This window comes from Patella vulgata, chromosome 3 (assembly GCF_932274485.2).
Source record: "Patella vulgata chromosome 3, xgPatVulg1.2, whole genome shotgun sequence".
Taxonomy (NCBI): Eukaryota; Metazoa; Mollusca; class Gastropoda; family Patellidae; genus Patella; species Patella vulgata.
In genome coordinates, this window is record NC_065881.2 from 43117430 (window position 1) to 43142751 (window position 25322).

At 35.5% G+C, this 25322-nt stretch overlaps 1 protein-coding gene across 1 annotated transcript; it reads right to left on the reverse strand.

The window, feature by feature from the left end:
* Positions 1-984: 984 nt before the first annotated feature.
* LOC126815463 (sulfide:quinone oxidoreductase, mitochondrial) lies at positions 985-23805 on the reverse strand. Its single transcript, XM_050541119.1, has 10 exons — positions 23474-23805; positions 21687-21857; positions 21331-21384; positions 11610-11807; positions 11344-11447; positions 8114-8222; positions 6874-7057; positions 6399-6466; positions 4637-4815; positions 985-3762 (listed from the first exon to the last, which is right to left on the reverse strand). Exons 1-10 carry the CDS (start codon positions 23675-23677, stop codon positions 3708-3710), a joined length of 1326 nt encoding a protein of 441 aa, XP_050397076.1. The 5' UTR covers positions 23678-23805; the 3' UTR covers positions 985-3707.
* Positions 23806-25322: the final 1517 nt, after the last annotated feature.

Here is a 25322-nt window from a genome sequence, read left to right on the forward strand (position 1 = left end):
TCGTCGTTTGAGGGTTCACAAGCTTCTAAAAACTAAAACAAGGACTGTAACTCTGGAAGTAATCTACAGAAATTGTTGAAATTCGACAGACTTTTTCGTTTTACTAATTCAAATAATACATATCAATTTCATATAGATCGGATGATAACTTTTGTCGTTCGAACGTTCACAAGGTTCAACAATGTAAAACAAGGTCCATAACTCTAGAACTAATTGACAGAAATTGCTGACATTCAATAGACTTCTTCATTTCACTAATTTAAATGACGCATATGAATTTCAAACATATTGGGTGATAACTTTTGTCGTTCAAGCGTTCACAAGATTCAACCATGTGAAACAAGGGCCTTAACTCTAGATGTAATTAACGGAAATTTGCTGAAACTCAATAGGTTAGTTCGATTTACTAATTTAAACAATACCTATAAATTTCATACAGATCGGATAATAACTTTTGTCGTTAAAGCATTCACAAGGTACAAAAAAGTGAAAAAAGGGCCATTACTCACGGTGTAATTAACGGAAATTGCTGAAATTCAATAGGCTTCTTTGTTTTACTAATTTAAATGATGCATATCAATTTCAAACAGATCGGATGATAACTGTTGTCATTAGAGCGTTCAAAAGATTCAACAAAGTGAAACAAGGGCCATAACTCTAGATGTAATTACGGAAATTGCTGAAATTCAATAAGCTTCTTTGTTTTACTAATCTAAATGATGCATATAAATTTCATACAGATCGGATAATAACTTTTGTCGTGAGAGCGTTCACAAGGTTCAATAAAGTGAAACAAGGGCCATAACTCTAGACATAATAAACGGAAATTATTGAAATTAAATAGGCTTCTTCATCTCACTAATGTAAACAACATATATCAATTTTAAAACAATTGAATGATAACTTTTGGCGTTAGAGCGTTCAGACGGACGGATGGGGGTGACGGCAATATACAACTATATATAATAAAATAAAAACACGAAATAATTAGATATATCTGTTTAATAACCTGATAATAACAATACAATATAGATTGATAGTATGAAAATACAATAATAAACATAATATATGAATACAAAAACAAGCTTTCATAAATATATTTGGATTTATCAAAGGTTAACAAGTTTTTATTAATATATTTGGATTTATGAAAGGTTAACCCGTTAAGTGTGTAGGGCGTTATATAACGTCCTGGACAACTGCCACTCACTGTGTGTAGGGCGTAATATAATGACTTGGAGGTATTTTCCCCAACCTATTCTTAGAACATAGTACATAGTTCTTCGTCACTTCGTCAAATTAATTACACAATAGGGGGTAGTGAATGTTTTAAAAACGTCACGCTTAACGGGTTAACAGTGTTATGGCCACAGGTATAAAAATATTTGAAGAAAAGGATCTGGCTAGAATTTAGAATCTGTCCACTGCTCACCTGCAATACTGCAGGAACAGTGAACATTCAAGCCACCTCCAGTAAAGTATAGTGTTTTAAAAGTAGGTTGCAAGACTATGAAACATATGCCACAGTCATCTGAGCAGTCCAAATGAAGTTGTTATGGGAGCAATTACAAGACAATAAAAACTGATCATGAGTAACAACTCATGAAGTGATTATAAAAAATTAATAAAATTAGATACAACTCCTTGTCTACCTAAACATTAATCAAAAGGTTAATTTAGCTCTGATGTCTCATTTCATGAACATTGTGTATTAATTTCAAATCATTAACTTTGTATAATAAAGACACTTGAAAGATATTATTTTGAGCATGCAAGGAGTCAAAGGTAATAACTCTGGAAGTAATTATTGTAGAAAACCTACATGACATTAACAACTGTAAATAAATCTAAGGACAAGATTTTGCAACTTGATCAAGAGCCATAACTCTGGCAGTAATTATTGGATATTATCCACAATCAATAGGCTTCTTTCTCTCATGTTAAATTCAAAGTCAATCAAAAGATATATTTAGCCTCTAGATAATCCACAAGACTTTGAAAGTGATAAAGGTCCATAACAATTGGAAATCGTTGTAAATTTTAGGAGTACCGATATTTGTCAATTGGATAATAACTTTAGTCTCTAGAGCGTCCACAAGGAACTGTATGGCGAGGACAGAATCAAACCACATTTCAATGTGTGCATATATTTAAAACAAGTGGTTGCCATGGAAGTTACGCCCACATTTTGCAAGAGATGGACGGAGAACGAATCGGATCAAAATTCTGACCTCGAGAGGGTCCACAACCTTGATATACCAGATGTTTACACTATTTGCTCACGAGGGGCGGCCATTCTGTCTGACAGTTTTGGTCCGATTTTCACGAAATTCGAACTCAACCAACATTTTTGTAAATCAGATAATAATTGTGACCTCTAAAGGGACCAAAAGCTAAAAACACGATTTTTCGTACAATCAGGGGCCATAATTCAGGAAGTTACAATCCGATATGCGCAAATATCGACAGCAACCAAGATCTTTGGGTTATAAACATGCATGTCAAGTTTGATCAAAATCGGATAAAAATTGTGACCTCTAGAGGATCTACAACCTTGATATGCGCGAAAGGAACCACGATCTTTGGGTTATAAACATGCATTTCAAGTTTAATCAAAATCGGGTGAAAATTGTGACATTTAGAGTATCCACAAGCTAAAAACGTGATTTTTCGTACAATCAGGGGCCATAAACCATGAAGTTTCAATCCGATACATGCCAATATCGAAAGGAACCGATATCTTAGGGAGATAAACCTACATTTTAAGTTTCGTTGAAATCGAATAAAAATTGTGACCTGTAGACTAGTCCAGACGGACAGGGGCAACGGCAATATACGTCCACATAAAAATGTGGGCGTATAAAAAACATGGACAGATTCAGATATCACTCAAAAGTCCAAAGTCTTGACCAAACAGTATTTTCTACCACAAAATTTAAATGCACTGAATATTTATGTTTCTATCAATTAAATGTACTAGGAAACAGCAACATTTCTTCAGTTCATTATTTTAGAAGTATACAAAGAATGTACAAATTAAGCTAAAACAAATAAAAGCAAAACAAGATTACATTATGATAGCACTAAATTAGCAGGGGAATATGTCTACTGCATTGATATCTTCACCCACTGTACCCTATCCAGTTTTCAATGTCTACAAAATTAAACTCAACAGTGTAGGCTCTACATTGTATGATTCTTAACCAATTCCAAGGCAATGAGAATTTTCTCAAACCGAAACCTCGAAAATATGGAAACTGATCAGTTATCATTAACAATTATATAAAGTTTTGATTCAAAATGAATGGGAGACTTTCAATTTCCTGAGTGAATTGGTTAAGTAATGCCTGCACCTTAAAATGTTTTAAAATAAATCAATTATTTTCAACAACATATACTGGTACTCATCAGAAAAATTATTTGCTTAGTGTCCTTCGAATCATTCTCCTATCCCCTTTAGCGGTAAAAAACTAGACTATTTGCATGATGGGCTAAAAATAACAGCAGTATGAATTGAATCTATTAATCAATATTAAATATGTATATTAAATAAGAAAATATTTATTCACCATCAGCGGATGAACATCTGTATCAAACAATACTATATCACTTCTTTATCGTCTTATTAAATACCAGCTTAGTGTAACAATAACACTTTTCTTTGAAGACTAGCTTCTTTTTAACAAATGTATATGACACTTATATATTTATTGTCCCAACCTCATTATCTTCCTAAAAACACCAGGTCCGTTCCAATAACCCCTGAAAATTTTTTAGAAAATAGAAAGAATTTGAGATGATTTTCAATCAAATTAAAATATGACAACACAATTATTTTGTCTCATTTTTGTTGTTACCAATACCATTTAAAGTTACAATTTCATATTTTCTAAGAAAGTCAAAGCATAATTATTTCTATGTCTTTTGCTCAATAGGTTGTCAACTCACTATTATACGATCATAGGTTATCTTTCTCACACTTACAAATCTTCACACCGGAAATAATAACACAATTACCTCCCAATTATCTCCCTTGTTATCCTATTCTCCACCATGGAATAGCTATCTTCAAACGTTTGAATTTGAAGTTGAAAATGATATTTTTGCCAATTTCTCAACTGGCAATATGAAATTATAGGATTAATAGGATTATTCTTTAACAAGGTAGGACTGTTTATAGATACCATCTATTTTAGGGCTTTAAATTTTAATACATTTTAAAAATATAACTTAAAAATATGTAATTGTAACTTTAAAGGACATGTATTCTAACTGATTAGGCATGGCATCTAATCAAGCCAATAAAACAAATCCTTGTCATCTGACCTAGCATGAATAGGCTTTAATTAAGGAAATGGAGGCCTTAAATTTCTTATTCGTTCTTCTATCTCCATCAGACAAGCCTCTCACCCATGACTCACTCTTCTAGCTAGTTTCCTTGGAAACACTTGTCTGCGATATAACCCTGAGTGGAAGCGGATGTTAAACCCGACCTAAAACAGATAATTCTTTAGTACCGGTACCTTGATCTCCAATTAAACTGAAATAATGATCTTTTTAAATTTTTATTGCAAACATCTTTCATAATTAACTAGAAAATAAAATGCTACACAAATCAAATAAATTATATACTTACTTCAACATACCATTCCAATACAAGAAAGGCATGAAATATTTCTTCATCAAAAACATGCTTCTTCGTTCCTTGCCTTGATCAACTGGAAAAGTTTCTAGTGGTTGACCGTTAAAATCAAATTCAGCCAAGATACATTTACTGTAACTTGTCACCAAAGGACATGATGTATAGCCATTGTACTGAAAAGTATTAAATATGCATTATGTAAGATTTAGATAAAGAGCTTGCTGTTCTTGCTATAATAGATATTTCAAGATTAATATATTGTGAATTTCATTCAAATTACTTTATTCCGAGCAAAGTTATCCATGTTTTTAGTTTTGACAATATGTGTGCATTGATTGTTTATTATTTAACAAAAGTGTTGGATTTTCGAGACTTAGCCTCGCCTCTCCAATTTTAAATTAAATCATTAAATGACCAAACCATTCTATTCTACTTAAAATCAGAGCTATCCAATGTCTTAGAAGGTTGATTATGGTCATGTCATGTTAAAAAATGTCTAATTGATAATTTATGTAATGTTTAAGGCCTAAAGAAAGACCTGCAATAGGCAGATTTATCTCTTGAATAATGTACATGCATCTTTAAAGTAACAATATTTAAAATCAACAAGCCAACAGAGAGGCAGTTGTCCCCCGCGAAATCCCAAAATAAATAAATGACACATATTAATTAATCGCACATTTATTTTTTTCAAAAGTATCGAGCAATCAAACTGTACACTAAGTTTCATCCCTCTCTACCAGATAGAATCAAAATTATCTTGTCCCAAAGCATCGATCAATGAAATTGATTAGTTCTGCTTAACTTCAGCTCGAATTAGTAATCATTGAACTCAGTCAAGACATTCACCTAATGAACATCTACATCAAGTTTAACCATTCTACCTCAATTAAAAGCAGTTGTTATGTTCCAAAGTCTTGACCAATCAAACTGTGCTTATCGCTGCTTGGCCTAAGCAGAAAATTCTCACCATATAATGAATCTATATTTCGAGTTTCATCGCTCTCACTTCATTATAACCAAAGTTATCATGGCCCAAAGCATCAACAAATCAGATTGCTTATCTCTGCTTACCGTAAGCAGACAATGTTCATCATCGAACTCCATCAAGGCATTCACCTAAATAACGCCTACACAAACTTTGAACATTCTACCTCAATTAGAAGGAGAGTTATTGTGTTCCAAAGTTTTGACCAATCAAATTGTTTATCGCTCTGCTTACCCTCAGCAGAATATTTTCATTATCGAACTTAGTCAAGATATTGATGTAATAAAGCTATACACCAAGTGTCCTCACTCTCACTTAATTAGAACTAAAGTTATCGTGTCCCAAAGCATCAACCAATCGAATTGCTTATCTCTGCTTACCCTTAGCAGAAAATTCTCATCTTTGAACTCCATCAAGGCATTGACCTATTAAACACCTACACCAAGTTTGAACATTCTAGCTCAATTAGAAAGAGAGTTATTGTGTCCCAAAAAGTGTGACGGTCAGGCGGACGGACAGACAGACGGACGAACCCATTTTGATAGTCCCCTGCTTTCTTCGAAAGGCGGGAGACAAAAATTCCATAAAAGGACAAGTCAATATTGAGTTGGTCAGATGATTTTATTCAGATAATGAGGGAGCGAGCTTCTATACTATTAAATATTAATTCAGTCATATAAACTGAAGTTACTGTTCAAAACAAAAAGATGTGTTCACTAAATAAAGAGGAAGTATATGGAAGTATATATAAGAGAACTTAAACCATACCAGTGACTGAACAGGTTTTCCATCTATAACAGCACTAAGATTTGTCTTTAGGATTCCTGCCTGAGCAGCTAAAAAAGAAATTTGTTCACAAAAAGACTTATTTTAGTAATGTTAATCAATATGATTCTGAAGACAATAGGCTACAGTAACACACAACCTATTCTTATATAGATCCATATTCTTAACCTTTTCACTATCAAGCTCCTTATTGTTTCGAAGTCCGTTCGGGAAACTGGAGAACCAACTACTCATATTGTGGACGCTACAATCTTGCTTTTTGGGTTTATCGCTAATATTCCACCTTGTGGTATTGATAGATGTTATCTGGACATTTGGACATAAACAAATAAAAGTCGAGGGCCTCAGAGAACCGGATGCATGCATAGTAATAGTAGGTACTACAATCTCATGGCTGGAAATATGGCCATCCACTTTTCACAGGTTAAACATTGTGCTTAAATTTTCTAAAACTTACCAACGGCAGCAGCTGTTTTAGAAGTAGGAACATTGGTACAATCACCAATTCCAAATATATTTTTATATTCCATGTGCTGTAATGTTTCTTTATTGACATTTAAATATCCTGTCTGATCTACTAATGTACTCTCTCTTAAAGCATCTGGTGATGACATAGGTGGAGTAACATGTAGAAAATCATACTGAAACACCCCAAAAAACATTTCATAATTTCACTGGTTTGTCTTATAACTTTGAACTATTAAAGGATCAGTCTCCGATACATTTTAGAAATGAAAATTGGTTTATCATCCTACCGTTCTCCTCCGACTGGGCTAATGAAGACGGGCATATGCCATACAGTGTGCTATGAGGGAAATTTTGCCCGGACAGCTATGCTACGGCCTACTCTTACATCAAATTCCAATTGCCAAGGGATCTTTTACAGGCATACAAATGTATACACAGGACCTCAGTTTTTTTTTTATCTCATCTGAATGACTATTCAGCTGTTCTTGTCAGGCCCTCAATCCTGCACCACTGACAAGGGGAAACCACAGCATCAAACCAGATAAACTTTCTCAGCTAACACCAAGAGCGAATCTGCGACCTCCAGACTAGCAAGCCAGTGTCTTACCCACTTAGCCACCGTGGCTCCCCCGATACATTTTAAAGTGGTGATAATAACTGACAATATGCATAAAATGGATGGGCAACAATTAACAATTCTAGCAAGTTTGAAAAAAAACACTATTGTCAGGTTGACTCGACGGGGTTCCTCAATAAGATTAGCCAAACAATTCCTGCAAATCTGTAGAAAAATCTAAAAAACTCTCTGATTGGAGTGCACCGACAAACACGAGTGAGGCTAACAACATTGAGTATTTAACATGACCTCAAAACCTAATCTACATTCCTGTTATTGAGAAAATGACAAGAGATGAGGGGGAATCTTCCTGGCAGTGTGGGGATCCCAGTGGCTAAGTGGGTAAGATGCTGTCTTGCTAGTCTGGAGGTCGGGTGTTTGATCCCTGCATTGGGCGAGAAAGTTCACATAAAAGATCCCTTGACAGTTGGAATTCGATATAAGAGTAGGCTGTAGTGCCGCTGTCCGAGCAAAATTTCCCTCATGGCACACTGTATGGCGTATGCCCGTCTTCATTAGCCCAATTCAGAGCAGAACAGTAGGACGTTAAACCCCATTTCATTTCATTTCATTCCTGGCAGTGTGCATGATATAATGATATAAATACATTTACCTTTACTGATTTTGTTTCTCCCTTATCACTATTTGTAACAGCAAATATGGCTTCCTTCGATTCAGGTTTTACTTCTATGAGGTTCAGATTAAAATTAACACCAATATTTCTAATGAAAACAGAAATTAGGAAGTTTTATGTTATCAAATTTTTGTGTTAAACCCTTGACCTGCTGTATAATAAAATTGAAAAGCCGTTTGAATTAGGGGTGGGCGATATCTGCTATTTTCAACATTGCGATATTTCAGTATTCATATTGTGATATCGCTATATATTGTGGCGATATCCAGTATGCTGTTTGTTTGTAAAATAATCATGATATAGACCATAATTATAGCGTATCGCATTTTTTAATATTTTGTTTTGATTTTTCAGGATGACAGATCGATATATCAATGTAAACAGGGTTACGGGGGGGGGGCAGATTTTGCCTGCACATATATGAGAAACAAGTAACACCCATATTAGCGAGTCATAATATTTTAATCTAAGAAATAAAACAAAAGTAAAAACAAAACGAAAACACAACTAAAAACAAACCCACTTTATGCGGATAAAAAAGGGACAGAATTACGAAATTAGTTTTCATTTCCCATTCTTTGGGAATTTGTTTAAGTCACTATATAACTCCCTTTTTAAAACACCATATAGCTGTCTAAAATTCAAAAACAATTTACAACACTACTTAGTGTTCAAAATATGATCAGATAGTAAACACTAAAAAACTAATTGTATCCACTTGTAAAAACCACATAACCTTAGTTAAATAAGGAAGACAATTAAAACATATCAATGGTCAGTTTGCGACAATGTAAGGTGTAATACAGTTCAACAATTAAGCTCTCAGTTCAATCTAAATTTTTAGCTAAAAAGACCAACATGTTGACTTTTGCTGGTTTGAGGCGTGTTCTCGAACAAGTAACTACGTTTCCGGAAGTACTGAATAAACGTTCTGATGGACAGGATGTTGCAGGAGCACATAAGTATTTTCGGGCGCATAGGGCTAGGTGAGGATAAATATTGCAATTGTCCTTCCACCAACTTAACGGATTGTGCTCGAAGTCAATAGATGGGAGAAAAAGGTAACGCTCTAATTCTTTCATGATCTGTTCTTCCGGTGATAACGATATATCTGCTTCAGATGACTCTCTCCTCTTAAACAATTTTCCCAGATTCATCTTTGCTTTTTTTCTTAGCACCACGCTACCATCATCTTGGGACATACTTTCATTTGTATCAGATGGCGATGATGTGATAGACAGCGCAGGTGGTATTGTTTTTGTTGATGCGATGAATCTAATAAGTATGTCGTTGATCTCCGGCTGTGTATTTGGTGGGAGATATTTGTCTTTATACCTTGGGTCTAGCATTGTTGCTATTTCTAGAAGAATTCTTGATTCTGGGTCTGACTCAGCGGAATATTTTTCATTTAGATATTTTAAAATCTTAGATTTTATTTCTTTGGTCATCTCAGTATCCTCTGGTTCGTTGACTAAAATTTCATTATTTAGCAAATGTAATACTGGTACTACTGATGAAATCGATACGTAATCTTCACCACTTAGGGCATCGGTGAAATCGGCCAAAGGCGCCAAAGCTTTGTTAACAGACTCCATGACACATACAGTCTGCCATTTTGGTATTAATGACAAACTTTTGCGGTCTGAAGAGAGAACTTGCGTGATTGCTTTCTCTTGTTCTAAATATCTTCCTATCACTGATTGAAGAGATCCCCAACGCGTGTCGCAGTTTGATATTAAACAGTGTTCTGGCATATGTAATTTTTGTTGTATTTTCAAAAGTTCACGTTTTTTCTTCCAGGAATAAGAAAATGCTGATACTACTTTTTTACAGGAAGCTACAGCCTTATCGATGCGTTGGTCTTTTAATGCATTGTTTATGGCCAAATTCAATCTGTGTCCAAAGCACTGGAGACGAAGATAATTATTTAACGATGCTGCTTTTGTGATATTGGCTCCATTATCAGTTGTTATGCATACCATGTCAGTTTCTCGAAAGTCCCATGCTGTAATGATCTCCCTCAAACCCAATGCCAAATTTTCAGCAGTATGGTCAGACGGAAAATATAAAGTCTCCAGATGTCTGGACTTGAGTCGCCAATCCTCGCCTATAAAATGCACAGTGAAACCCAAGTAAGGCTCCATATTTCGGCTGCTCCACATATCTGTAGTAGCCCCAAAAAAACAAACAGGCCTACGTCTGATCTCCTCTAAAACCTTATCATGTACAGTGTTATATGAAGCAGGGATGGCAATGTCTGAAAAATATTTTCTACCAGGTATACAATATCTAGGATCAAAGGTTTTCATCATATTTCGGAAACCACTTTTCTCAACAGTAAATATGGGTATCATATCTTTAGCCAAAAAGTGAGTAACTGAATTTGTCATGGATATCCACTTCTTAGATTTTTTATCATAAGGAAATGAGTCCTTTAGCGACATCTGAGTGGTGGTGGTGGTGGTGGTGGTATGACAAGAATTCGAAGACAGTTTTCTATTTTTGATATTCTGTTCATTAAAACAACCTTCAAGTTTCTGTTTACATGCGGTATATTTCGTGGGGTGGTGAATTTTGAGGTGTTGATACAGGTTTGTTGTATTCCCTCCTTTAGCGCCGACTGTTCGCATACAAAATCGACAAAGAATAGTTGTCTGCTGTTCGTCAGATTCGTCATAGCCGAAATACAACCAAACATCGCTTGTACAATTTTTCTTTGGAACAAGTTGTCGTCCGCTTCTAAATAACGGGTTATCGTCAGATTGAGTTGAAACTGACGACGAATTGTCGCCGGCATCTTGTCTAATTCCATGAACTTCGATTTGCTCATCAAATTCTAACGAAGTCATTGCATTTACTTTAGCGAAGAATAATTTAATCTTTACCGGATATTTTCCCCGCATCAGCTGACTGTAGCTACGAATAACAAGACTTATTTTAAGAAGAAAGGGAATTAACTCTCATTTTCAATACCGCGATATTTTTCGAAGACGATATTAGTGACGATACGATAATGCAGCTATTTTTTTACAAGGCGATATTTTCGTTACTAGAATTTTCATACCGGTTATACCTACAATATCGAAACATCGCCCATCCCTAGTTTGAATGTTAAAAGTTACCATAATCATAATCTTATTTGTATATTTATTAAAAGCCCCATTGTGTATAATGATTTTAAATAAAAATAATTGTACAATAATAGTTACCTTTTTTTGACGATTTCAGAAAGTCGATCTGCATATTTCTTAACACCGAAAATAACACCAAGAGCAGTATTAAAACTGATATTAATATTTTCACGTCTTCCATTCTGAAAGAGGAGGAGCATGTATTTTGAAATGGTTACAGTCAATAAAATAAAGTAAAATCACTTGTATACCAAGTGTACAACATAAAACAATAAAGAACAAATTTTCATCTCAAGGACACCATGAATCTTGCTGCTGGCAATCTATCCCTACTTAGTACTTGCCTTCCTCCAGAAATCATCTGCCAAATACATAATCTTCTGTGGAGCACCTGCACATTTTATTGGTGTATTAGGAAACGTGAAAATAGCATTTCCACTCTGTAACTTCTGTAAAGCAGGAAATGTTTTGACCAGACTTTTGTCCCAATAATTCGAAACAACAGCAGGATCATGTTCTAAAGCTTCTAAGAGTCCTTTTACCTAAAATAACAAAACAGTATATAAACACTTTTCTATGATAGTCCAGCCGGGGATCCACTTTGGCCTGTGTTGGCTTGTCTCCCATATTTTCTGTATCTGCCCCTCTGTATTGGACAGGATGACTTATTTTAACCAGCTGTTGCCAGGCAAGATACGCCCACATTTTGCAAGAGATGGACAGAGAAAAAGCTAAAAAAAACAACCAGCGGCTCCCAGGCAAGATACGCCACATTGTGCAATAGATGGATAGAGAACACGCTAAAAACAAAAAAAACCCGATATCGAAAGAGACTGAAATTTTTGGGATATAAAGATATATTTTAAGTTTCATCAAAATCAGACAAAAATTGTGACCTTTAGACTAGAGGGTAAACAACTTTTGGATTACATACTTTTACACAATTTGCATACAAGGAGCGGCCATTTTGTCAGGCAGTTCAGTTAACCTTCATTAGGGTGTAACGGTGATACATTTAAACGTTCTTTAAAATCAGATAAAAATTGTGACCTCTAGAGGAACCACAAGCTAAAAACGTGATTTTTCGTACAATCAGGAGACATAATCCAGGGTACCCAACCTTGGTATTACAAACTTTTACACTATTTGCGTTTAAGGAGCGTCCATTTTGTGGGAATGTCGGTCCGATTTTTACGAAAATCGAACTCGATCAGCATCTGGGTGTAACGATGATATATGTAAACGATTTTTAAAATTGGATAAAAACTGTAACCTCTAGAGGGCCCACAAGCTAAAATCGTGATTTTATCGTACAATCAGGGTCCAGAATTCAGGAACTTATGGTCTGATATGCGCGAATATCAAAAGGAACCACGATCTTTGGATTATAAACATACATTTCAAGTTTCATCAAAATCAGATAAAAATTGTGACCTCTAGAGGAACCACAAGCTAAAAACGTGATTTTTCGTACAATCAGGAGACATAATCCAGGGTACCCAACCTTGGTATTACAAACTTTTACACTATTTGCGTTTAAGGAGCGTCCATTTTGTGGGAATGTCGGTCCGATTTTTACGAAAATCGAACTCGATCAGCATCTGGGTGTAACGATGATATATGTAAACGATTTTTAAAATTGGATAAAAACTGTAACCTCTAGAGGGACAGGATGACTTATTTTAACCAGCTGTTGCCAGGCAAGATACGCCCACATTTTGCAAGAGATGGACAGAGAAAAAGCTAAAAAAAACAACCAGCGGCTCCCAGGCAAGATACGCCACATTGTGCAATAGATGGATAGAGAACACGCTAAAAACAAAAAAACCCCGATATCGAAAGAGACTGAAATTTTTGGGATATAAAGATATATTTTAAGTTTCATCAAAATCAGACAAAAATTGTGACCTTTAGACTAGAGGGTAAACAACTTTTGGATTACATACTTTTACACAATTTGCATACAAGGAGCGGCCATTTTGTCAGGCAGTTCAGTTAACCTTCATTAGGGTGTAACGGTGATACATTTAAACGTTCTTTAAAATCAGATAAAAATTGTGACCTCTAGAGGAACCACAAGCTAAAAACGTGATTTTTCGTACAATCAGGAGACATAATCCAGGGTACCCAACCTTGGTATTACAAACTTTTACACTATTTGCGTTTAAGGAGCGTCCATTTTGTGGGAATGTCGGTCCGATTTTTACGAAAATCGAACTCGATCAGCATCTGGGTGTAACGATGATATATGTAAACGATTTTTAAAATTGGATAAAAACTGTAACCTCTAGAGGGCCCACAAGCTAAAATCGTGATTTTATCGTACAATCAGGGTCCAGAATTCAGGAACTTATGGTCTGATATGCGCGAATATCAAAAGGAACCACGATCTTTGGATTATAAACATACATTTCAAGTTTCATCAAAATCAGATAAAAATTGTGACTTCTAGAGTGTCCACAACCTTGGTATTACATACTTTTACACTATTTACGTACAAGGAGAAGGCATTTTGTCCAACAATTTCGGTCAGATTTTTACAAAATTCGAACTAAACCTTCATTGATGTGTAACTGTGATATACCTAAACAGTTTTTAAAATTGAATACAAATTGTGACTTCTAGCAGGTCCACAAGCTAACCAGCGGCTGCCAGGCAGGATATGCCCACATTTTCGAGAGATGGATGGAGAACAAGCTAAAACGAAAGTGATTTTTCCTACAATCAAAGGCCATAATGCAGGAAATTACAATTCGATATGCGCAAATATCGAAAGGAACCGAGATCTTTGGGTTATAAACTTACATTTCAAGTTTTAACAAAATCGGATAAAAATTGTGACCGCTATAGGGTCCACAACCTTGATATACCATATTTTTACGCTATTTGAGAACGAGGGGCGGACATTTTGTCTGTCAGTTTTGGGCCGATTTTTAAGAAATTCAAACTCAGTCGTCCTTAGGGTGTAACACTGATATAATAATACGTTTTTTTAAATCGGATAAAAATTATGACCTCTATAGGGTCCACAAGCTAAAAACGCGATTTTTCGAACAATCAGGGGCCATAATTCAGGAAGTTACGGTCCGATATGCGCGAATATCGAAGGGAACCAAGATCTTTGGGTTATAAACTTACATTTCAAGTTTCAACAAAATCGGATAAAAATTGTGACCTCTATAGGGTCAACAACCTTGATATACCATATTTTACGCTATTTGAGAACGAAGGGCGGCCATTTTATCTGTCAGTTTTGGGCCGATTTTCACGAAATTCGAACTCAGTCATCCTTAGGGTGCAACGGTGATATAATAATACGATTTTTTTAAATCGGATAAAAATTAAAATTGGATAATAATTGTGACCTCTATAGGGTCCACAAGCTAAAAACATGATTTTTCGTACAATCAGGGGCCATAATTCAGGAAGTTACTGTCCGATATGCACGAATATCGAAAGGAACCGAGATCTTTGGGTTATAAACTTACATTTCAAGTTTCAACAAAATCGGATAAAAATTGTGACCCCTATAGGGTCCACAACCTTGATATACCATATTCTTACGCTATTTGGGAACGAACGGCGGCCATTTTGTCTGTCAATTTTGGGGCGATTTTCACGAAATTCGAACTCAGTCATCCTTAGGCCATAATTCAGGAAGTTACTGTCCGATATGCGCGAATATCGAAAGGAACTGAGATCTTTGGGTTATAAACTTACATTTCAAGTTTCAACAAAATCGGATCAAAATTGTGACCTCTATAGGGTCCACAAGCTAAAAACGTGATTTTTCGTACAAACAGGGGCCATAATCCATGAAGTTTCGATCCGATACATGCCAATATCGAAAGCAGCCGAGATCTTTTGGGGATACACCTATATTTCAAGTTTCGTCGAAATCGGATAAGAATTGTGACCTGTAGAGAGCCCACAAACAATTGCGTCCGGACGGACAGGGGCGACGGCATAATACGTCCACATGAAAATGTGGGCGTATAAAAATGCGATTTTCCAAACAATCAGAGGCAATAATCCAGGAAGTTACGTTCGGATATGTGCGATTATCGAAAGGAACCAAGATCTTTGTGATATAGACATAAAATTTAAAGTTTCATCACAACCAGATGTTTACACTATTTGCATACAAGGGATGGCCATCTTGTCTGACAGTTTTGGTTGGATTTTCACGAAGTTCAAACTCAACCAACATTACGTTGTAACGGTGATATATTCGAATGTTTTTGTAAATCAGATAATAATTGTGACCTCTAGAGGGACCACAAGCTAAAAACACAATTTTTTGTACAATCAGCGGCCACAACCTTGATATACCATATTTTTACACTATTTGTGTACGAGGGGCAGCCATTTTGTCCCGCAGTTTTGGTCTGGGTTTTACGAAATTTGACCTCAACCGTAATTATGGTGTAACAGTGATATATTTACACGTTTTTTAAAATTGGATAATAATTGTGACCTCTAGAGGGACCACAACCTAAAAACGCGATTTTGCGTACAATCAGGGGCCATAATTCAGGAAGTTATGATCAATAGGCTGGAATATTGAAAGGAACCAAGATCTTTGGGTTTCGTACAATCAGGGGCCATAATCCATGAAGTTATGGTCTGATACATGCCAATATTGAAAGGAACCGAGATCTTTGGAAGAGAGACCTACACTGTATACTTCAAGTTTCGTCAAAATCAGATAAAAATTGTGAACTGTAGAGTGTCCACAAACAAATTGTGGACGGACGGTCGTCCGGACAGGGGTCACAGCATAATACGTACACATGCAAATGTGGGCGTACATGTATATAAAGGCATGTCTTGACAATCAAATCTATGCATAAGACTATGCAGATATTACTTTATCACAGGTTTTGACGGGTTAACCAATCGATATACATTTTTGAACATGCCCTAAAAAGAAATGACTTTAGATGAAGTAGAGTAAACCAAAAACCTATTTTGAGTGAAATGGTGTAAAAATGATTTGGTATTAAAGGACAATATTAATGTCAGTCATTATCACATATGTGATAGAACTGGTTAACCCTTTCAATGCTAGACGTAAATCCACTGCCTGTGCTAGACCCATTTTTGAGGAAAAATATGGGATTTTGAACTAAATGCCAAACAGTACTTATAAAAGCTTTTTTGGAAATTCTTTTTGTGTGTTGGGATGGGCATGAAGTTGGACTATGAGGAAAAAATAGAATTTTGGAAATTTGCATAATCATATAGTCACGTGACCTCATGGCGGCCATTTTGGATTCCTCGTTTTTCACTAAATCTATGACAAAAACAATTTTTCTCCATGAAATACTTATGGGATATTGGGTATTGATAAAGATATATAAAATGAACAAAAATATCAAGTTTTGATTATTTTTTCTTTTATTCAAAAGAAGACAGGAATTTATGAACGATACCAGAATCGTGAATAACTATGAAAGTTGAAGATTTACTCGTCTCCATCAGAAGAATCTCCATTGTCTCCATCAGGACTTAGAGAGTAATCAAATGCTGTGTGATAGGCCTTGAAACAATCCTGATCTGCATGAAGACCTGGCTGGCTTGGACAGTCGGGGCTAATCCAAACCGTCCTGATTTCTCTACCAGCCCTGCTGCGAAGTCCGCGCGCCCAGCACACACGACACATTTTATCCTTTCTGTACCCCGTGTTTCCAGCCTTTGTCTCTCTTTTCTAATGAAAGTGCCTCCCTGTAAGCCTCTGTAATGTGTCTGTTCTTATAACTTCTTTGCTCAGTTTCGGACTGGAACTTATAAGTATAGCCAGGAGGTCCTTGAGGTCCGCCAGGAAATCTTTGGTGGACGGCGTGAACTTGCGATGAAGTTTATGTGCACACAATACACATGTCATGAACAACCTCAAAGCTACCTTTTTGTACCATTTGTATGTCTTCCGCACCACGGTCACACTGTGGAGTTGCTGATCTACCATATCAACCCCACCCATCTTGTGGTTATAAGCAATGATGCAGGCAGGTTTGGAAATAGGATTTCCATCCTTGTCATCTTTTCCAGTAGGAATCATAGCAGCACTTCCCTCTGTGGTCAACATACATACTTCTTTGGGTTTGCCATTTGATTTGTCTTTATTTGCCCTGAACTTTACAGCTTGCATGTTCCCTGTTTTTGATTTCATGAAACATGATGACCCCTTCTCAAGACGTCTAGTGCCAAGGTCACCAGGATAATTTGGGTTGATGGTCCCGCAGAGGTTTGTATCGTGATCAAGGAGGTAGGTTGCCAAAGCAGGAGATGTGTAGTAATCAAGGAACAACGTGTGGCCAAGGTCAAGATATGGCTGCATCAGATTCAGAGGGATTCGCTCAGTTACCAGCATTTGAGTCTCTGGATCATCATGATCTCTAAATGTGTTTTCACCGGAGTAGACTATAAAATCAAGAGAAATACCCTCGGATATAGTAAGTTCATAGAACTTTATTCCAAAGCGTGACCTCTTAGTTCGGATACATTGTTTGAATAGAAGTCTGCCCTTGAATAATAACAGAGACTCATCAACGCAGAGATCTTTATCGGGGGCATATACCCGCCTCATGCGTTCCCTCATGTTTCTGATCAGTGGCCTTACCTTGTAAAGCTTGTCCCTATTGGGGTCTTTTGGGTCATATACTGGGTCTTGATTATTTGCAAAATGCAGGAATTTCAGAAGAAGGAAGAACCTATCCCTTGTCATTATTTGCCCAAATATAGGGGTTTCAATCAGATCTAGCTTGGACCAATACATCTCCAGCCTCGTCTTATGAATAATACCCATCAGTCCAAGTAAACCAAAGAATGTCTTCATTTCGGGTACAGTAGTGTCTTTCCATGAATGAACCCTGGAAAATTCTTTGAAGTTGTTTTGATCCTCCTGGATGAACTGGTCAGCATATCGATTTGTTTCCTCTGCAATATGCCTGAAGATATCGTCAGTGAAGTAGCATTGTCACCAATTCTAACTTTGAGTCTCTCGCACCCACGAATGGAATTTGTTTTGGCATATAACTGTCATTCTGATCAATGTCCCAAACTATCCTGGGGTTCTGAGCTCTGGCAGGCCTCCGCCCCTGTCCTCTAGCGTGCGGCCGGCCCCTCTGATCCCTAACAGGGCCACCTCTGTCACCCCCATGGCCACCACAAACACAAACACGGTGGCCACGAACAGAGCCACCACGAACACGTGGACCACTACCAAAACCACTATTGTTATTCAACATAGGCCTACCAGGAACTGGTCCACGAGCAATGCCACCACGAACACACGGACCACGCCTGCCTCTGCCACGACCACGTTCGGCTTGCACTTCACTGTTTTCACCCTCACTTTCATCTTCTGTTCCCATATTATTATCACTATAGTCAGTCAATAAATCTGCATGTTGAACATGAAAGGGTTGAACAGGTTTCAAATATAATTTTAACACAGAGATCATTGTTACGACAGATGTGTTATGAAGATTTCAAGAAAGGGAAGTGACGAATGCAAAAGGAAAACACTAGTTATCCTTCTATATAACAGACTAAAGTGACTAATGACAACAGATTCACAGGCAAATTTCTGCTCACTAATAATTCCCTCGAAGACCAAAAGTTGTTATATGAGACAGTGGGAGGATATCTGACAATTTAAAAAAATAATTGACTGTCACTAGGTAAGAGAAAAACAGAAATAGTCTGCATAAATCACCATGTTTTTATTAAGAATAGAATGAATAAAAACAAGGGAATGTACAGACTATTTTCGTTTTAAGACGCGGTTAATTAATTGTCAGTTTTCTCATGACCTGAGTTTGTGAAATATACATGCTACATGTTGTTATTATAAATTATTAATTATTGAGATGAAATTTAATTTTTTTAGTTTAATGATGTTCTATATCAGCAATAACTAATGTCAGTTACTTGGTCGTTGAAAACCCAACGGTAACCAGTGTCCGTGATTTATTCACATTTATTAAATATTTATAGATTAAAATATCTGTTGCACAATATAGCTGGGCATCGGAAGACTTGATCATAATAAATAAGTTTAAATTATTAGTGATATATGCTTCAAATTAACGGTTCGTTAAGTCATTCATTCTTGGCATTTCATTTCTTTATCCTTCCCTACTTTGAAAGGTTACGAAATGACCTGTTCCAAACTGGTTGATGATTTGTTCTGACATAAATAATTAAAAGCATACCCTTGGATTTTTAAATACAAAATAAGTTAGATTATTTAACAGGGCAGTCAAAGAATTTACTACACAACGCCATGGCAATAGCCCGTATGTTAATTGGTGTCAACTTTGAACCCATCATCGGCACACGGCATCATGATAATATAAATACTTTTTTTATTTTGTCTATCTTAATCAAACTGTTTACTTTTATTTGTATCTCTGTGTCCTTTTGAGATTGTTTATATAGTGTTGTTAATAAAATACAGCGAAAGGCGTGGCAGCAGTTCTGGGACCGTTCCTAGTTAAAAAATAAAATAATTTAGCAGGAATTAAAAGACATTTATATCTTTCTGCGAATTTTATTACAAATGACAAGTGCCTTATAGAGTGTATATGTGGTTTTTGGTGAATGTTGTAGCTACCATTCCTTGGTATGGATGACAGATATGATACGGCTTGATCACTTCCGTTTTGCAGATGGACTCCGTATATTTTTTCACATTCTAGCCTACTTTACTTATCACCTACGGTGTCATGTTCATTGATAAATAGTGGATTTTAATGCATTAATTCATTGTTCATATTTAAAGGCAAACAAATATAGTTTTAAAGGACAAATTTTGGACCTCACTAAATTTGACCAAATAATTATGGAAGTGCGTAATTATTACGGATGAAAACGGACATGCAGGCGGTACATGAGAAACAAACAATTAATTAACCGCGGCCTTATCTTTACTGGAACATGTTTAACCAGTTCTGTCACATATGTGATAATGACTGACACCAATATTGTCCTTTAAAACTCTTCATGCTAACAAAAGAGAGAGAGAGAAATGGGGTTTAATGTCCACTCGACACAAACTAGGTCATTTCGGGACTAACATATGGTTTTAATTTTATTTCAATAATTCGCTTGCGCGTAGGGGTCTTTAGCAGTGGGAGGAAACCAAAGGACCCGGAGAAAACCCACGAGGTTGGACAGGCGACCCTACTCCTTGTCACGTACAACCGGGGATTCGAAACCACGCCAGTCGACTCAATGACAGACTTTATGATACAGCGCGCGCACGCTAACCATTCAGCCATCCAACCCCCCCTTCATGCTGACAAAATCAAAGATAACAGATAAATGTTGGCTGGTGATTTTACTGAGATAACATCACACAGGCTGTAAAAACTGTCAATTATCTCTTCATTTACTTAAAGACACTTCCCAGAAAAGTATTTATCGGGTGGTTATTTCCAATAAAAGTATGAAAATTTTGGTATATATGGAAAGTAGAAATATCCAATGTTACTAGAAAAATACTGGATTCCCTGAAAAACACTCATGGAGCGCATACAAAAATGTAAGGGTTTCCCTAATCGACAGCCCGACAATTAGGAGTGTCTGCATGCGTGACGTCGAAGGTTGCACACCTCTAGAGATTGAGCGCTTGGTGTACATGTTGATAAACTTTATGAAGACTTAGACTTACAACACTTTCTGAGATAAAAATCACGGAAAAAGACGCGGGCAGTAGATAATCAATGCATTTAATTAGGCTTCGATATTTGTAATAAATAGTCAGCAATTAAAGACAACGTTGTTTTGTGTATGCAATGAATTCTCCTCCAACTTCGCACCTGTTGCTAAGTACCGACAGAGGTAAGTCACATAACACAAACATGACCTCTTTTGATCGATTTTTTATAGCCAGGGTATTCCCTGACAATTGCAATGTTTTGAGAAGGATTTGAAGCAAAATTATGATAAATTAATCAGTTTGAATATGTTTTTAGTCCAAATATATCATCAAATCACCCAACGAGTTTTTATCCGGGAATGTATCTTTAAAAGCACTGGGGAATAAAAACTACTTACATGACCATAATTCAACTGCAAACCCATGGCAACAATAAGATATTCATATTGGACCTGAAATGAAAATACACCTACCAAAGTTAACATAGTAACCTCTGTAATAAATTATTGATATTTTAAATACAAATATATCATATAACTGTACAGCATCTAAGGCCTAAAAAATTGTAAATTGTTATAGTTTTCAAAATCATAATCCACAAGAATATTCTCATTCATGTTTTTCATGTAGGCTAGTATGTAGAGTCAAAAGATTAACATTCTACAGAAATAAACCACATACAATTGTAATCTAATACTTTCTAAGACAAAAAATTTCGGTATTAAAATCTGTATCTAATAAAATAAAATATTACATTTGTTCCATTAGCTGTGGTCACAGTATTATTGATTGGATCAAATTTTACAGCTTTATCTTTTATCCATTCACAACCACTTGGAATCACAGACTTCATAGAGCGGGAAGAATCATCTAAACTTTTTATTCCACCACCAACCAATGTCCACATGGGCTGATAGTAATGGGTCTAAAATATGATGAACACACATTCTTACAAAAATAATCAAGACAAAACAATGCATAAAATAATTTGACTGACATTTTCAATACTGGGTATTTATTAATTTTTCATTATCTATTTTTGAATATGATAATGATAGCAAGAATGACCAATAGTCTACGCTCTTATCTTAATCTTACATAAGGTGCCTTTTAAACGCGGTAATCATTTTTACTTGACCTTATTTAATGTTTAAACTATTATACATTAATTTTTGACTAATTTTCCTAACTGAATTTAATTGAAAATATATAATAGATGGTCATATGTCATCCTTTTTGGGGTCCGATTTGAAGGTATTGTAATTGGCACTCGACTATGGGGTGCCGTTTGTAAATTAATTATTTAGCTTTTTATATAGCAAAAAACACTAGATTTAATTTAAATTTATATATATATAGTTAAATCTCGACTTTTGTGCAAATTTTTCACTTTTAATATTTAAACTAAAAATACAACAAAAACTCAATATTTAACATAATATTTATAAATATTTTTTGATTTGTCTCTATTTTCATACTTAACATTTAGCATTGAATATTAAGACCAAAACAAGAGATTTGATGATATATAAATATTTAGCTAAATATTTAGTTAAATGTTTAAACATTTAGCTAAATATATATTTAGTTAAATGTTAAAATATTTAGTTAAACATTTATATATTTAGTTAAACATTTATATATTTAGCTAAATAATATATATAATTATATATTTAGCTAATCATATAGTTAAATTTACAAAGCGCAACCGTACCACGCGTTTGTAAAATAATTATTGTTGTAAGCGACTTCACACTAAACGATGACGTAGTGTACAACTTTCCATTGACTGCACCTTGCCTTGATCTGTGCGAACGGCACGGAGTACCGCGGCCAAGATTCGGGTTACAAGTTCGTGGTCAGCTTCCATTTCTAATTGCTAGTAGGCCTATTGTGCCAAGGCTCACGTGTCGGGTACACGTCATCATTTTATGCGCAGTTTTTTGTGTCGCTTACGATAATAGAAATATTGGCGGGACCACAAATATATATTTAGTTAAATATTTATACATTTAGCTAAACATATATATTTAGTCAAATGTTTATATATTTAGTTAAATGTTTATATATTTAGCTAAATATATATATTTAGCTAAATGTTTATATATTTAGCTAAATGTTTATATATTTAGCTAAATGTTTATATATTTAGCTAAATGTTTATATATTTAGCTAAATATTTAACTTTAGATTTTTCAGTGATTTAGGATTTAGCATTTATACCTATGAAAAACAGCACATTTAGCTATATATTTAACTAAGCGATGTGAAATCAAGATATAACATTTAAAGTTTTTCATAGACCAAAAACTCGACTTTTAGCTACAATATTTTTTGATATTTACATATATGCCATTTTTGTTCTAATATTTATCTAAATATATATATTCGGAGTTAAATCTAATGTTTTTTTACTATAAAAAAAAATTAAATAATTATTTTACAAACGGCGCCCCATACTCGACCGCCAAATACTTGGCCTACCCCATTATGATAAAAAAAACCCACACACATGGAGTATTTTATGTCATCAACACTTACATCTGCTGGTTCAATAAGGGTAACATTTCCGGCACCTATTTTTCGGACAAACTTGGCAGCAGTGGAACAACCTCCCGTTCCTCCTCCAATGACAAGAAGTCGACACTTTTTCTGACTTTCTCTTGCACACGACTTGCTAAAACTTCGTGAAATTTGCGAAATAAAGTTGATACAGCCTGGTGAGCAAATTTTCTGTGAATTCATGCTGAACTTTATAAAATGTCTTTAGATCTGGTGTTATACCAATCTATGATTGATACAATTATCGCAATTACACTATTGCATCAACACGAAAGATTTCATGAGCGGAACATCGACCTGATTTGACATCTGGGCACGTGTTCAACAACAATACTGTCTTCAGCAACACGACTCCTTATTGGATACTATTATTAGATTAACCAGTAAATTTGAGTAACACAAACACGGCATTAAGCAATAATTCATGTCAATGCCAGGTCAAAGTATGGTCACGTTCACATCATAGAACTATACGATCCATGTTCACATAAAGATGATAAAGGGACAGGGGCAAGCGGGAGACGTTTATATAAGTATTTTTTTTTTTTTTTTACAATCGACACTGTTATTTTATTTATTTTTCTTTTAACTTATTGTGAAAAGGTACATTTATTGGTTGCATCATTGTATTGAATTGGCTAATTATATCACATTGCTAGAAATGGACACAGATCACTAAAGATTTCCCCATTGACTCCAATGTTAATTCTCGTATCTTAGACCGGCTCTAACTTTTTCCCAAATTTTCGTTGGGTAGAACGCTTTCTACCACAGATGGAGCAACATGTGGCAACCACTTGCCCAAAAGCACGTATGAGGTTCTTCATGAAAAACTTGAGATACACAAGCTGGAAGTAGAAACAAGTAAACATGCAATTTCAGGCCCTACATTTCAACCTAACCAACCTCTCAACTCTTGTATCCTTCCGCATCAAAATTATGAATATTCACCAAAACCTGGCAGAAAATGTATTTTCAAACCCTTTTCCTTGATTCTACACCAAAAAGTCAACAAAAATCGCCATGCAAAAGGGGGGAAAAGGAAAAGGGAGAGGAAGACTAAAAATAGCTTTGGCCCTTGTTTGTGACGGCGTAGGAATATTTGGTGATCTGTGTCCAAATAATTCATTTTTTCCCTAGAAACATCTCATTATTTCCTAAGAAATAACACATTTTCTGTGCCAGAAACCATGGAAATACAAACCTCTATGGCCAGAAACACACGTACTACAAAAAATTCATATCTTGCTCGAAATTCTATTTTCTACCTATGTTAATCTGTTCAATGCTCGCAAAATATGCATTATATGTGCAAATAAAACGAATCGTTTCTCGCACTTTTTTTAAAAACTGTTTCTAGCAATAATTCCGTTACTGCAGACTTAAATTAATACTTCACTGAGATAGGGAAACCGGTGCGAATACATGAATTTTGAAAAAGATGATGGTGGTGAAAACTAGATTCTTGCCGAGTGGCCGAAAAACCCACAGCAAAGTGGAGTAAAAAATGCATTTTGTTGCACATTTGAACAGTTTGCGAAATTCTATTTCCATGTCATATTATATATACTAAACAGCAAAAACAAAAAAACAAAAACAAAATCAGAGAGGCACTTTAAGCAAATCATTCTAGAAAACGACTTACTAAATCGCTCAAACCAATTTTTTTGTGAACAGTATGTTGACACAATTAGTGATTATAATTCATCACAATTCCAAGACGTTACGAGAAGGTTTAGAGTATCAGGTGTGCCCACCGCGAGTGTCAATAACAGCAACGCAGCGTCTGTACATGGAGTGGAACAGACGATTGATGAACGCCATTGGC